This window comes from Xenopus tropicalis, chromosome 7 (assembly GCF_000004195.4).
Source record: "Xenopus tropicalis strain Nigerian chromosome 7, UCB_Xtro_10.0, whole genome shotgun sequence".
In the NCBI taxonomy this organism is placed as follows: Eukaryota; Metazoa; Chordata; class Amphibia; order Anura; family Pipidae; genus Xenopus; species Xenopus tropicalis.
The window spans coordinates 22,207,720-22,223,258 of record NC_030683.2 but is presented as its reverse complement, the minus strand read 5'-3'; the positions used below and the strand labels follow the sequence as shown (position 1 = coordinate 22,223,258).

The 15,539-nt window shown below is 41.7% G+C and overlaps 1 protein-coding gene across 2 annotated transcripts in view; it reads left to right on the top strand.

The window, feature by feature from the left end:
- The first annotated feature begins 2,633 nt into the window (after positions 1 to 2,633).
- The window catches only part of glrx3 (glutaredoxin 3), a 30,588-nt gene continuing 17,682 nt past the window's right edge, over positions 2,634 to 15,539 (top strand). The window contains exons 1-3 of one of the 2 annotated variants that reach the window (XM_031905113.1): positions 2,634 to 2,819; positions 10,149 to 10,257; positions 14,676 to 14,750. In XM_031905113.1, coding sequence (XP_031760973.1) covers positions 2,755 to 2,819; positions 10,149 to 10,257; positions 14,676 to 14,750 — 249 coding nt within the window. In that variant the 5' untranslated portion in view covers positions 2,634 to 2,754. 2 annotated transcript variants of the gene reach the window in all.

The following is a 15,539-nucleotide window of genomic DNA, read 5'->3' as shown; positions in this document are numbered from 1 at the left end:
ACCAGACCAAAGTATGCCCAAGGCAGCAGAAATGAAGACACTTCTGGTATAAGAGAAATCATGCCCAGGGGTAAATGTGCCGGACCCCTCACCTCCCCAGCTCCTCTGCCAGATTTCTGATGGTGGCTGGGGCTGGTTTTTATTATTTTAAATTTTTTAAACTTTATTGACTATATACAGTAGGCACCTTAGGGCTGCACTCCATAAGGCTGCCACCCTAGGAACAGGCCCTCTGTGCCTATATATATAAATACTGCCCTGAGGAACAGCACACCTGCTCTGAAAGAATAGGGCACGTATGTCACTCACATGCTAGACAGTGGAAATGACACCAGGCAGAGTAATGATTTTTAAATTACTTGTTGTTTTTAATGATAAAAGTAAAAGTTATATTTCTGTCCCAGTGGGAAGAAGCATTTTTTTTCTGCCCTACAAACACTTTCCAGCAAATGAAGTTGTAGAGGGCAGGGAAGAGTCTGATAGGCTGATGGTAGGGAATTCCAGAGACAGGTAGAAGCTTGAGAGGAAGTCTTCCAGTTGGGAATGGGATAAGGTGATGAAAGGTGATGGTCAAAAGCAGAGGGTAGGGACAGGAAAACCCCAATTCACTTGGAGCTGCCAATATGTTAGGTGCACCCCAAGTAAATTGAATAAAATTTTTGTCCCCTGGCTGGGGCTCATTTTAGGAAGAAAATGCTCTGGTCCAGGAAAAAAAATGCAGCAGGGAGCTTGGCTTTCCAAGTTGAGCATGCACAATTTGAAAATATTACCCTGTGAGTGGGAAAGGTAAATAAGGGGCATGTCGGAGTGGTGCTGCGTTACTTTGTTACCCAGACAGTAGATTTTCACCCTAAAATGAGCACTGACTGATGAAAAAAACCTTAGCAATTAGACTGACTGGGGGATGCGGAATGTTACCACCCTGTCCTGTAAATGGGGGTTTACTTGTCTTTTCATGTGTGTATATTGAGATAATTGCTGAGGGGGCTACTAAAATTGTATAGAGATGGGATTTATTTCTGTGTTATTAAGGTCACACTGCATCTAACAATTACTGGTTTAATTAGGGAAATACGGGGGTTTATAATACCACTAGCTGGTTTGTGTATTAGCAAGAGGTGGTGCCAGTGTCAGCCTGGACCACTGGGATTCCAGGAAAATGGTGGGCCCGGGTTTCCTTCGGCATCAGTGGGCCTATTTCATGGTCATCCCTATTTCTATATGGGAACAAAGAGGGCAAATGGATTATAATGTTTGCAGTATAAAGAAATTGAGAGGAGGAAAATAGTGGGAGTGGGTCCATGGTATAAGGTTTTTGGCTGGCATCTCATTCTGACACTGGTTTGTGCTGCCTCGCCTTTGATGTTTAGGGTCAAAAACAAATGCCATTGCTGCCCTGTACTAAATGCTTGATGCTAAGCCAGCGGTTCCCAAACTGGAGCCTGGAGAGGTAGCTGCAGGCAGGGTCTTGCTGCAGGACAGTTAGGTAAAAAATGGCCCATAAGGTAATTGACAACCCATCCATCTCTGGCCTGTAAATCAGGCTGGTTTTATTTTTCTGTCGGATTGCAGACTCCATCGGCTCAGTGATGCGGTTCATGCGCCAACTTTTTGTATTCCCTTCATTGTAATGTGATCGCTTGGCCCTAGAGCCAAACAATTGCATTAGCATGATATTGCCCACCCAAGGAAGGTATATCGGATTAAAGATTTGCTTGCTTGGCAACTTAGCCAGTCGAGCAGATGTTACAGTGTACGGCCACCTTTAGTCAGAAATCTTGAAGGATAATCTTCCGACCCATCAGGCAATTACCAAAGGAATGACAGGGCAACCATTCCAGCACTTAGTAACTTGCCCACTCTGCCATTACCCTTAAGGGTAAATACGCACGGAGCTACTTAGTGGCAGCTACCTGTCACGCCTACTAAACACCACAAAATCCCCTGCCATAGACAATACTAAAACACACAGACAATTATTGGTAAATGATCAGCATTGTCTATTTTTGTAGCTGTGACAAGTAGCTGCTACTAGTAGCTCTGTGTCTTCACCCTAATAGTTGGTGGAACACCTATTTGCTGCCTCAGACACCCAGCTTTAGGGCAGGGGTACACGGGGAGATTAGTCGGCCAGCGACAAATCATCAGTGTAGCGGGCGACTAATCTCCTCGCAACACCACCCCACCGGTTAGAATGTAAATTGCCGGCGGGATGGCATACACGTCACTGCGATGTCCCGCAGTTGCCCAAAGTCGCCTTGAGAGGAAACTTCAGGCAACTGCCGGACATCACAGCGACGCGTATGCCATCCCGCCGGCAATTTACATTCTAGCTGGTGGGGTCGAATTGCGGGGAGATTAGTCGCCCGCTACAATGGAGATTTGTACCCCCTGCCCTTGAGGCCATTATTTACTTTATTTTAGAGGAAGACTTATTTTTATTGATATTCTTTAAATCATGTCCTGTTAGAGCAATGCTTTTCATGTAGATGAAACATTTGCCCTAAGCTATGTGAGAAAGGGAAGGAGCGGGGACTGAATAAAGCCGCAGGGCTAACATAACGACGCGGGACCCACAAACACCGTGAACTTGTCTTTAAAAGTTGAACCCGGAAAGGCGGACAGAGGCGCTATGGCTCAAGTTCAGCCGATCCGCGTTCTACACTCTGCTACTCACGTCTGTCCCCTCCGCTTTAGCGTGTAAGGTTCCATCGCTGGCTCGGTGCTCGGTTGCTTTCCCTGGGTGCGGGCAGCATGGCGGCGGTGTTGGAGGCCGGCTCTGCGGGCCAGTTTGAGCAGCTGATACAGAACAGCGCAAAGTACGTGACTAAGTGAGAAGGCGCCAGGGCTCAGTGTGGGGGCATATGCACTCAGTATGGGGGCTGTCACTGGGCTAGGGGCATGGGGGTAGTGTCAGGCCCCTCTCATATTGGGAGAGGGCTACAGGCTGGAGGGCTCCTCTCTCTGGCAGCGGATAGGGCTGGTCAAGGCGTAGGCCTCGCTGGCGGCCCCCTGTCTGTTGTTCAAGTACAAGGGCAGGAGAAACTGAGAGTTGTAGTTAAACTTTTGGACATTATGGTATTTGTCCTTACTTTCAACTGTTGTCTAATGTCATTGATCCTTTTTGCTGTACTACAGCTCCCAGGAGTCTCAGTAATGTGTATTGGAGTAATATCCAGAGGTCACAGCTTGGCCCTGCTTTGCCACTTTGCCAGCTTGGCACCAATCGTGTTGGTCCTATTGGCTGAATACTGGTGATGCTCTATTATCAGGGTAATGCTATTCAGTAATTATGTCATGAGGGGCATGTGTGTGTGTATATATATTATTATTAACATTTATTTATAAAGCGCCAACATATCCCGCAGTGCTGTACAATAAGTGGGTTTCATACATTGGACATACAGAGTAACATATAAAGCAATCAATAACCGATACAAGAGGTGAAGAGAGCCCTGCCCAAAAGAGCTTACAATCTACAAGGAGAAAGGGTTGAGACACCAGGTGTGGGTGTGTGTGTGTATGTATATATATATATATATATATATATATATATGTGTGTGTGTGTATATACTCACACACACACACACACACTCTGGAATGGCCCTATCAGCAGCTCATATGTGGCTAGGGTTTGGGTCTGTCTGTAACATAAGGGGCCAGTGATAAAATTCAGTCCTTGATCCCACCAACTGCCTTTCTACTTGATGTCTGGCTCTTGATAAGTATTGCCCCAGTGTCTAGTTATAGAGTTGTGTAAGTGTAAAGGTGGCCATACCCCTAGGAATTCCAATCATTCCAAGATTGTTCCCACCCTCCACGGACATTCAGGGCTGACTCGTCCGATATGGATGTAGAAACAATAGAAATTCTACCTCCTTCTGCCGATTCAGCCCTGAACTTAGTTTTTGCTCGGCCGCCTTCAATGGCACCAGATCTTAATCTTTTAACCTGGCCGATCAACCAATTTCTGCAGACTTTTGCGTATCGGTCGACTCGTCAAGGTTTCGTATGATATTATTGGAACATGTATGGCTAGCTCTACCCATACAAACACAACAGTGCAAGGAGGCTACCCGGCATTTGAGTTGTTGCAGTTTTTCCCTGGGTGGGCAGCAGTCATTAGAATGGCTAGTGGGTTATTATCCTATACGGATGGAGGCAGCAGTAAGAGAAAACTAAAGTCACTTGCCGAAGAGCAAACAAAGCAGCCACGCTTAATGAAATGTGGGCAACTGAGGTGACAGAAAACAAAATGTGGATTTGATACATCCTTAATCTAAACTGTCATTGCAGGGGATGGGCCTGATTATAACTGGGTGGTGGTTTATATAGATATCACTGTCGGACTGTCCTTTTGGCCCCAAAAACAATACGCTACTAGATGTCTAGTCTGGAGTGAGCAGCTCTGCAGGCGGTTTCTGCTTGTGTGTAGCCAGTGTAAGTGATGGGAGGCTGACTGCGTGGATATTTTTACAGCAAAGTTAAGGCAGGCATACATGGGCTGCGTAGTTACTCTCCGACCAGTTGGTCCGCAGGCTGAATGAATAGAGTCGCCTCACATGGTATTTTAACTTTCTGTCGTTCCATTCGTTTTTGCAAAGGGCCTGAAGGATTGGAACAGCAGGAAGTAAAGAAGAACTGTGGCTGCTCTTTACTTTTGTGCCGATGCACCATACACTGATGGCATGATACATCAGCAAAAGAAATACGCTAAACCTGCCCAATCCCCCAAACTGAACAGTATCCAAAGAACATAAATTTTGGTGATTTTTTGCGTGCATTTTTACATTACACACAGTTTAATTAATTGTGCAAAAGGTTATGGTATAAAACACTGTTTCATCTCTAGCTTAATAGGCAGAAAGAATTTACCAATGCCCTGTGGGGGCAATAAGAAAGGTACATGCCTTTGCTCACACAAACAGAAATTACACCAGCTGAATGTTGTGGTGTTCGGCTTTTCGGCCACACATGCTACTGACATAACAGAAAAACCACCAACAAATCATCATTGTAATTATCATAATATCCTGCACATAAAAACGGATCTTACAAATTATATCATGAAGTGCATGGTTATGTGGAATATGTACTAATGTACATCACTGAAATTACCCTTAGGGGCAGTGTGGCCAGATAATAAATAATATATACACAGAAAATATAAATAACATAAATCAAGCGTAACATTTCTGTGTCAGAATATACAGCCTTGCTGGGCTCTTATAGAACCAATAAATTGTGCAACCTATAGCTACATACTTGAGCCTAGACTTGCCAGCCCCCATTCTCTGTAGATCAACACAGAATACAGGACACAAACAATAGAATGAAGAATAAGATCTGTAATGCTGTTTATGTAAAATTGCTAAGAGCCTAGAACCCTATACAGTGATTTTAGTAGTCTACATATGAGAGGATTAATTTGTCAACTTAAGTTGTAAATTAAAGTCCTTGTAACAATAGAAGCTGCTGGGTACATTTAGAGCCACCATCATGGGGTACAGTAGTCAGGGACTCCTTGGTAGAGGGGGCACCAAGGCAGCTCAACCTGTGGGCCAGGAAAGCTGTTAAATGAATGGGGTTTGTGAGGATCATTTGAAAATCTTTGCATAATAGTGGTGTGGCTGGGTGGATCAGTGGGTAGGGTTTGGAATCACAGGAGTAATGTGTATGTAAGGGGCTTTTTTTTCAGTGGGGCCCTATATGTTGGAAGGGGCCACTACCCAAGGGTCCCAGATAACAGTGGGCTAATAACTGGGGTGCATGCTAACTTATACTAATAGTATGGGGCCTCTTTTGTCCTCATTGATGAGGTTCAACTTCAGTTCAGCTTGATGAAAAGTCAGAGCCCTTGAATTATTTTTGTTCTGTAATATTGGCTCAAAGAGACTTTGAAAGGACTTTAAACATAAGCATTACATTTATTTGTTGTTAATTTTTAAGGCATTGCCAACCTGGGTTCTACCTACATGAGTTGCCCTACCTTTCACTTTCCTGGAGGTACCTGCTCCTCTCCCATAATGAAATACGACTCTGGTGCATTGGTTCCCACTCAGAGGTTTTTGAGTTTTTACTCAACTAAAATTTACTGCCTGGAATAATTAAGACATAAATATTCCTGACCCAGCCCATCATGCCAAACCCATTATTTTCACTCTATAATGACTTACAGCAGGAAGGAAGTTAAGACTGGAGATTGATAAGGGGGCATTTTAAAAAGAATAATGGCCAATGCAATTCCTGTCATTAATAGGAACTTGCCAGTATTGTACATAGTATTATAGTTAATTTGGAGTTCGAAGGTAAAATTGGTCTTTAGGGTCAAAAGGCTTTTTTTTTCTTTAAATACGCTATGCTTCGTATTACAGTATCTGTAATACCGACCCAATTTCCAGTATCAGTATCTTGTGCTGTGTTTTGCCCAGGGCTCTCCTTTGGTAAACGTACACAGAGGCCCAAGCAGCCCCTCATCAATAAATAGTGACTGTCTAAGTGGATAATGCTCATGCCTTGTGCACTTTAGCCCAATGCAGAAGCTTACTTGCAAGCACTGAGGAGGTGACTTACAAAATCTGGCAAACATGGGTACACTCAGGCTTGTCATTTGGTGTGTGTACCTTTGGATTCATATAGCATTAACAGTAGCAGTTTTATTATTATCATGTCGACACCTTACCATTGACATCAATGGCTCTGGGCTGCCCTGCATGGGCAATTATTACATTTGCACCGTCACATTTTTGAGCAATAATACACATTCCAGTTGACCCGCTCTGCTTTCCATTCAGGGCGATTACACGCAGGGAGATTTGTAGCCAGCGGTAACATTATTTTAACACTTAACACTTTAAAATAACGCTACCGCTGGCTACAAATCTCCTTTAAAATGCCTTGCCAAAGACTAACATTTGAATAGCCGCAGGTAATATATTACTTCTGGGGATCTGGCTTAATCGTGGGAAATTGCCTCCCCTTCTCAGGGAGATTTGCAGGCAGTGGTAGCAATTTTTTTAATGTTGGCAGCAAATCTCCTCGCATGTCATTGGGTAGTGACCATTTTGATCACCTCTCCAAGTAGTGGCAACTTGCCTGTGTAGGGAAGAACACAGGCAAGCTGGCAAATGCCTTTAACACATTTATTTGCAGAAATATGGCACTTTGCCAATGTGCCAATAAAGGAGAAGGATCGCTCGCCTGCTTCTACCCCAGGCTGGTACTAACAGGAGCACTGGCAGGGGGTATCAGGTTAGCGATTACAATCACTGGGGGGTGCCTAACATTCTGGCACCCCCAGTGATTCGACCTTTCCTTCTCCTTTAATTTGAGAGAATAACATCCTTGAGAGCTTGCAGCTATATATATTTTAAGCAAAACAGCTTATTTCCCCTTTATTTCTCTGGGACTCTATGATCGAATTCTCATTACTGTACATATGGCAAGTTATATGCTCCGGGTTCTCCTGAGTACACTGGTTTATTAACATTTTAGTTTTTTCTTTTAAAGTCCGGCTTCTTTTTAGAAAAAATGCAGTAATATGTTTATTTCAGGTTTCTTCCATTGTTTGTCTGTTTTCCACTTTATTCCCTTACATATTTACTTTCTCGTAGAGCTATTACTGTGCTTAAATATCCAAGGGACCCAGCTTGTGTTGCTCGAGCCGCATTGTTAGTTATGAGGTCTTGGATAGTCTTTCACAATTAAGTGGATGCAGTTTGCATTTTAGAATGATAAGCACTGTTTATTCATGCCGCAACAATTCCCACTACTCAATTTTGTGCTTATAATAATTTCTGAATTGGAATTAGGTGATGTCCTTGAGCTAAAGAAAACTAAAGATGGTTGGGAATTCTGTCCTCCTGAGATGCCATTGTTGCACACCATCCAAATCTTAAAGGGGCAGTGTTATACAATTAAGATGCCCTAATATAACATGTAGGAGGGATAGGTATGGTTTTTCAAGGAATTTTACAAAATACTGATCCCTTTTTTTCATCAGACATATCTGTATTTGTTTACCCATATTCCTAATTCTTTGTACAAAAAACAGTGTAACAGAGGCAAATCCCACTGCCATCAAACAAAAGAAATAATAACTCTTAATAGTGAAATATATATGGAATTAAATGTAAAATATAAGGATATTATAAGTCACAAAGAGTTCTGTAACCATATAAAGGTACAAGGCTGATGGCTAAGTGCTTTTATACAGGTTATGAAATGAGGTGAGGGGAGTTCTCATATACTCAGCAGTACATTAGTATGATACACACGTTTCAGTGAACTAAACACAGATTATAACTGATGACATCACTAAGCACTGTTTATAAGGACACAACTTACATGATATATGTAGGTTGAAAAAAGACAGACGTTCATCAACTTCAACCTTAGTGCCTATATATAACCTGCCTAACTGCTCGTTGAACCGGAGGAAGCCAAAAGGTTGTTATATTATTGTATTATAAGTTTGTATATAATTATTAATTATTATTGTATATAATTATTTGTATATAATGTATTATAATTAGCCATCGATAAGTTCTATAGTCATGTAAAGGCAAGAAGCCAAAGACCAAATGCTTTTATACAGTCATGAAACTCTGAAGTCACTTTTAATATGTAATACATTTTCTAATAAGTTTCAGAGAGTAATTTGGCACAAATTTGGCCTGTAACTGATGACCTCACTAGGTATCATTTATAAGGATATCATTTATAGGATATTCATGGAGTAATCTCTTATATACCAAGAGGTAAAACACCCTGACTGTTATACACAAATTATTATATACACCATAAATCAATCACTGAATAATGTTTCTGTTTTCTTACCTGTTCCACTGAAGTTTATTGAAGGAGGAAAGTTTCTGATTGTTTCCCTAGCAATGCTTCGGTCATTGTGTGCTACACAAGCAGAGAAATATCCATGCCATTTTTATCTCAAACATATCTGGAACACTCGATACCAGAGGCATTTTATCAGTCGCATTCATGAACATTTGCCTGCGTTCGGTTTGGCCGCGCTGCCATTTTTAATAGAAATGTCTACATCAAAAGTTTTCCATAATTCAGACCTTCTCGAGGGATTCAGCCAAGAAAGACTCGGCCTTAATATGATCAAAGTTCAGTAACGTACGGTGACAAAAGCAAGAGGAGAATTTAGTTAGAAGGCTTATGAGTGGAACATACAAGGCAATAAATTATGTGCCAGAGCAATCTGCGATACGTGATTATGCCTAGCATTACCCGGACAGGTGCTTTGTACGCTTTATAACCTTTATTGAAGGTTAAGGGAAAGGGGTCATGTACAAAAGGCAGGTAACACAAATACATTAGAGACTAATATTCAGGCATGGCATTGATAGCCATTACCTAAAAATTCTATATTCTATAAAATAATTTTGTGTATGTATTTATTAAAGCCCTACTGAAGAAGAAGCAACATTATTACCCCAAAGTAGGGGTTTTCGGATTTGGGCAAACCCTGAATCCTGCATAAAAGATTTGAGTGAATCTCGAACAGAATCCTAATTTGCATATGTAAATTGGGGCAGGAGGGTTAAAGAGTGGCGAGAAAGGCAAAAAAATTTCGACTTCTGTTTTTATGTGACAAAAAGTCACGTGATTTTAATCCAAATTCAGATAAAACAGGCCGAATCCTGAACTGAATCCTGGATTCGGTGCATCCCTACCCCAAAGTGGTAATGATGCCATAAGGGTAGCTCCAAAAGTAACTTTTTATTCTGTCATACAGTGTATTCTGAAATATTAAAGTGATAAAGGATGAATCATTAATAAGTAGGGATGCTCCAAACCCAGGATTTCGTTCGGAATTTGGCCAAGATTTAGCCTTTTTCAGCAGGATTCAGGTTCGGCTGAATCCCTACCTTAAAATCACGTGACTTTTTGTTACATAAACATGGAAGTTGAAAAATTTTTGCAGTGAGTGCTTTAATCCTTCATTAAACTGAGTTCGCTATTCGGCCGTATTTTCACGAAGGATTCAGTGTTCAGCTGAATCCCAAAGTATTGTATTTGGTGCATCCCTATTAGGAAGTGCTGGGAGTCTGGGTTTTCTTTTCTGTTGTTCTTGGTATTAGTTAACTGTTTCTCAGATGACTGACTGCCTGGTTTTGCTTTAGGTCTCTCACAGTTGTTCATTTTTGGGCGCCATGGGCTCCACAGTGCACCCAAATGAACGAAGTCATGGCTGAACTGGCGAAGGAGCAGCCTCAGGTTATGTTTGTAAAGGTAAGCCCAACTAATATTCTGCAATATGTTTATATTCTGCCTTGGAGTGCGAGCATTCTTCAGCTTGTACTAGTCTAGTCAGGGTGCAGGCATTTGGAACTGAATGTTGTGTAGATGACCCAATGATTAGAGTACCGTATATACTCGAGTATAAGCCGATCCGAATATAAGCCGAGGTACCTTATTTTACCTAAGAAAACTGGAAAAACTTAGTGACTTGAGTATAAGCCTACGGTGGGAAATGTAGCTGCTACTGCTAAGTTGTTTTTTGTTTTTTTTTAACTGTCAGGCAAGTTTGGGAATGCTAAGGAAGCTGCCATACTAAGTATCAAGTACTTGCCATCCTGCTGTGTGTGCTCCCATCCTGCTGTGTGTGCTCCCATCCTGTGTGTGAGACACGTCTTGTGACATTGTTCTGGGTTTACTTTTCAGTTAAGTTTGTTCATTTCATAAGTTAGAGTAGAGTTAGGGAAGTGAGCCAGAGGGGTGGGCAGAGTTAGGGAAGTGAGCCAGAGGGGTGGGCAGAGTTAGGGAAGTGAGCCAGAGGGGTGGGCAGAGTTAGGGAAGTGAGCCAGAGGGGTGGGCAGAGTTAGGGAAGTAAGCCTGAGGGGTGGGTAGAGTTAAAGAAGTGAGCCTGAGGGGTGCGTAGAGTTAGGGAAGTAAGCCTGAGGGGTGGGTAGAGTTAAAGAAGTGAGCCTGAGGGGTGGGTAGAGTTAGGGAAGTGAGCCTGAGGGGTGGGTAGAATTAGAGAAATGAGCCCGAGGAGAGAGTAAGGAAAACACACATGGGTGACACAAGTAACGCATGATTTTGGGGGCAGAGAGATGCAGGTTAAACATACACGGAGTAAGAGAGCATGAAAAGGAATTGAAACTTTACATAGAAACAAATGTCTCCATGCAGTGAGGGGAGAGTTGCATGTATAAAGAAGGCAGAGGAAGGCAGAAAACACAAGCTAATAGAAATGAGCTGTAGTATGGGGGCAGAAAGATTGGGAGAAGTTGAATATGAAAGAAGAGACAGTCGATAAAGAGGGGAGAGAAAGGTATGATAATAGGGCGCTACTCACACCTCAGGAGAACGGGATAGGTTGACATCATCTGGGACATCAAAAAATTCCTCCGTGTCGCTGTCGGACACCATGAGATAGGGGCAGGCGGTTCGGATCTGGCCTGCTCTTAGTACTGTTTGGGCTGAAAGGCCTCACTGGGCGCTGCTCCCCGGGGGCGCTGGCTGGCCCAGCATTCAGACTACAGGCTCCTGCTGACAGGCCAAGGCAAGGGAATAGGAGGGCCAGCGTACGCACAAAAACACAGGCCAGTCTCGCGAGCGCATCGGCGCAATGGATACCGGACACGGGGGCGTTGGGGGATGTGCAAGCGCACACAGCAGGATGCCGGACTGTTAAGGTACATCTTCAAATTCTCCATATACTCGAGTATAAGCCGAGGGTGGCTTTTTCAGCCCATTTTTGGGGCTGAAAAACTCGGCTTATACTCGAGTATATACGGTAATTGGGGGATGCCGGTTTTAATCAGTTAGTTTGTCCCAACTCTCGTAGGCCCTGGATTTGCTGCCACATGACTGCTTGTGTGAGTTTTGTAGCCTTGGACACGACCACTATCAGGAATCTCACAGCCCCAAAAGGTTACCAGGGCCCACCCACCAAAGGTGCCCAATTATGAACCCATTGGTCACCTGGGCAGAGGGCCATGCCAATAAATATAATAGCCCCCCCCCCCCCCCAAAAAAAAGCCCATTCTCCGGCAAGATCTCCTTCTTAGCAGCCCACAAATCACACTTTTACATTTCTTTTAATTCTCTGTGCCATAAAGTCCCTGTCTTCTCTGTCTCCCCTAAGGGCACCCTGTTTGGATAAGTCACTTTGAGTGTTAAATATAGATTCCGAGGCCAGGATTTTTATTATGTATGGTGCTATATAAATAAGTATGCTACAAGATGTATACAGGTATAGGACCCTTTATCCATAATGCTGGGGACCAAGGATATCCGGGATAAGGGGTCTTTCCGTAATTTGGATCTTCATACCTTAAGTCTACTAAAAAATTAATAAACCATTAATTAAACCCAATAGAATTATTTTGCATCCAGTAAAGATTAATTATCAAATACAAAGTACTGTTTTATTTATACAGAGAAAAAGGAAATCAATTTTAAAAATCTGAATTATTTGATTAAAATGGAGTCTATGGGAGACAGGCTTTCTGTAATTCGGAACTTTCTGGATATCAGGTTTCTGGATAATGGATCCCATACCTGTACTTATAATTATTTGTACCTGTGTCCTTGGCCTTGTACATTTTAAGGTACAAGTATCGGACCCCTTCTGGAACCCATTATCCAGAAAGTTCCAAATTACGGATAGGCCATCTCCCATAGACTCCCTTTTAATCAAATAATTCACATTTTTGAAAATGATTTCCCTTTTCTCTGTAATAATAAAACAGAACCTTGTACTTGACCCCAACTATAATTAATCCTTATTGGAAGCAAAACAATCCTATTGGGTTTATTTAATGTTTAAATTATTTTTTTAATAGACTTAAGGTAGAAGATCTGAATTACAGAAAGCCCCCTTATCCAGGAAACCCCAGGTCCCCAGCATTCTGGATTATGGGTCCCATACCTGTACTTCATAGATATAGAAGAAATAATTTATTATACTAAAAGGAGAAAATGGAAAGTTTGCATTTTGTAGTATTCTTTTACAAATTAGAACTCTGCTTGGAATAGTAGACCATTATGTAGTAATGGGGAGGCCCAGGGATCATGTTTTTTTTCTTAATTTTGATGTTAAAATCTTGATTGTAAAACCTTTACTGCAGAGAACGTCTTATGTGACATGTTCTGTACACAGCAATAGCTGCAACACCCTAACTTAAGAAACATTTGCTACTACTATAACAGGTACATCATTGTGTACCGTGGCTCAGTTGATATTGTTCATGAGTCCGTGGGGTTTGTGTAATAAAAGGCACTAAGTTTGCCCTGGAGCAGTAACCCATAGCAACCAATCTGCAGGTAGCATTTACTGGTCACCTGTTTAAAAGCAAAGGTCTTATTGGTTGTTATGGGTTACTGCTCCTGGGCAAACTTAGTGCTTTTTATTACATATGGTGGCATATGTCACATTTTGTTGTTAGATTATGTTATTTTAGGGTGTCATGGGAAATGCTTACTCAGTGGACTCTGGACCAAGGACAGTTTTGCACACAGTGGGGGTCATTTATCAACACTGGGCAAATTGTCCTGTGGCCGGTAACCCATGGCAAACAATGAATTCATTGTTCTACCTGCAGCTGGCTGAAAAAAGCCAAGCACTGATTGGTTGCTATGGGTACATTTGCCCATGCTATGACATGCTGCTATGGCAGATTTGCCCAGTATTGATAAATGAGCCCCAGCTTTCCCATCCTAGGCTCCATCTTGGCACTGGTGGCACATCACAGTGGGCGCTTAGAATGCAGGAATAAAATGGTGCTTTAATAAATGTTGTGGAATTAGTAGGTGTTCTGTTAGTTTGCTTTGAGTTCTTGTACCAGGTACCAGCTAGTTAGTTTCCCCTTTAATTCATAAAGAAAACTTGCATGTCAAATAGTCTTATGAGTATCCTGGATTTTTTTAGATTGAATGCCTAAGTAAAGGACATCTTTACAAATGGTGCTTGTGCTATTTTTATACCCCAAATGGATTTCCCCCTAGCCAAACAAAATCCTTTATTTCTTGACTAATTTTTATTAGCCTTCAACCATGTGTGACTTTAAAAATTGCCCAGTTGTGTTTCTTTAACAAGACGCCAGCTTGGAATCGGGCTTCTGTGCAAGGGGTTAAGAGTAAAAATACATCAGACATCAATAGTTTATTGAAGAAATACTCCTTTTTTTTTTTTTTTTTTTTTGCTTCATAATTTGCAGAGAGCTGCAAATGTCACTCTTGATGTACTGCCTCTCGAAATTAGTCAATAGAGCAAACAGCTAGAATTGCTGTGGGCAGAAAATAAGCACTGTAATCATGACATAACTGGGGTCAGTGATTTATGGATTTCAATATAGTAGTAGCTGCATATGATTGAAAATTTACTAGGTCACTAGTGCACCAAAAAATTTTATTCGCCGCCTGCGGGCATCTCTTGAAATGTGCAACAAAATAAGAACCCTTGAACCTGTTTTTGTCATAGTGCAAGCTCAGTGGGTGACAGGGCAGCCCAGGTAGCCTCATTTAAATGCAAATGACTTGCAAACTTTTGCGTTCGACTCCTTTTTAAACATGGCAAGTATCCCGGGGAGGATTTTATAAACATGCGCCATAAAAAAAAAAAGAAATGGACAGGAAAATAAAATTACAGAAACGCATTCTGCTTCTCTTACGCTTTTTTTTTTTTGTATTTTTCTTTTAAGCTTGAAGCCGAAGCCGTTCCAGAAGTGTCGGAAAAGTATGAAGTTACCTCCGTGCCAACCTTTTTGTTTTTTAAGGTAAGGAGCTCTGTCCTGAGGAAATGGAGTGCTGTCTGTAATTGTAAGCAGCTGTTACAGTTATCTGGAAACCTGTTATGCAGAAAGTTCCAAATTACGGGAAGGCCGTCTCCCATAAACCCCATTATAAGCAAATAATTCTATTGCTTGAAAATGATTCCCTTTTCCTCTGTAATAATAAAACAGTACAGGTATGGGATCCGTTATCCGGAAACCCATTATCCAGAAAGTTCTAAAATACAGGCCATCTCCCATAGACCCCATTATAAGCAAATAATTTGTAAAATGATTTCCTTTTTCTCTGTAATAACAAAACCGTGTCTTGTACTCAATCCCAAATAAGATATAATTAATGCTCATTTGAGGCAAAACAATCCTAGGAAAAGATCCCTTATCTGGAAAACCCCAGGTCCCATGCATTCTGGATAACAGGTCACATACCTGTACCTTGAACTTGATCCCTCTAAGATATAATTAATCCTTATTGGAGGCAAAACTAGAATTAATGTATGGAAATGTAAATTACAGAAAGATCTCTTATCGGGAAAACCCCAGGTCCCGAGCATTCTGATTAACAGGTCCCATACCTGTATAAAGAATGGTTGGCAGCAAGGTGTGCAAATCCATAAAAAATAGGTCTCTATGGGAAATTTCATTGTCGTATTTCAGAGCTTTCTGGATAAAGGGTTTCCAAATACCTGTATCTATAATACTTGTTAATATAATTGGCCATTTGTTTGCTTGTTTTATAAACTTATTTTGTCCATTTTTAAGGGCCACTTTACCTTC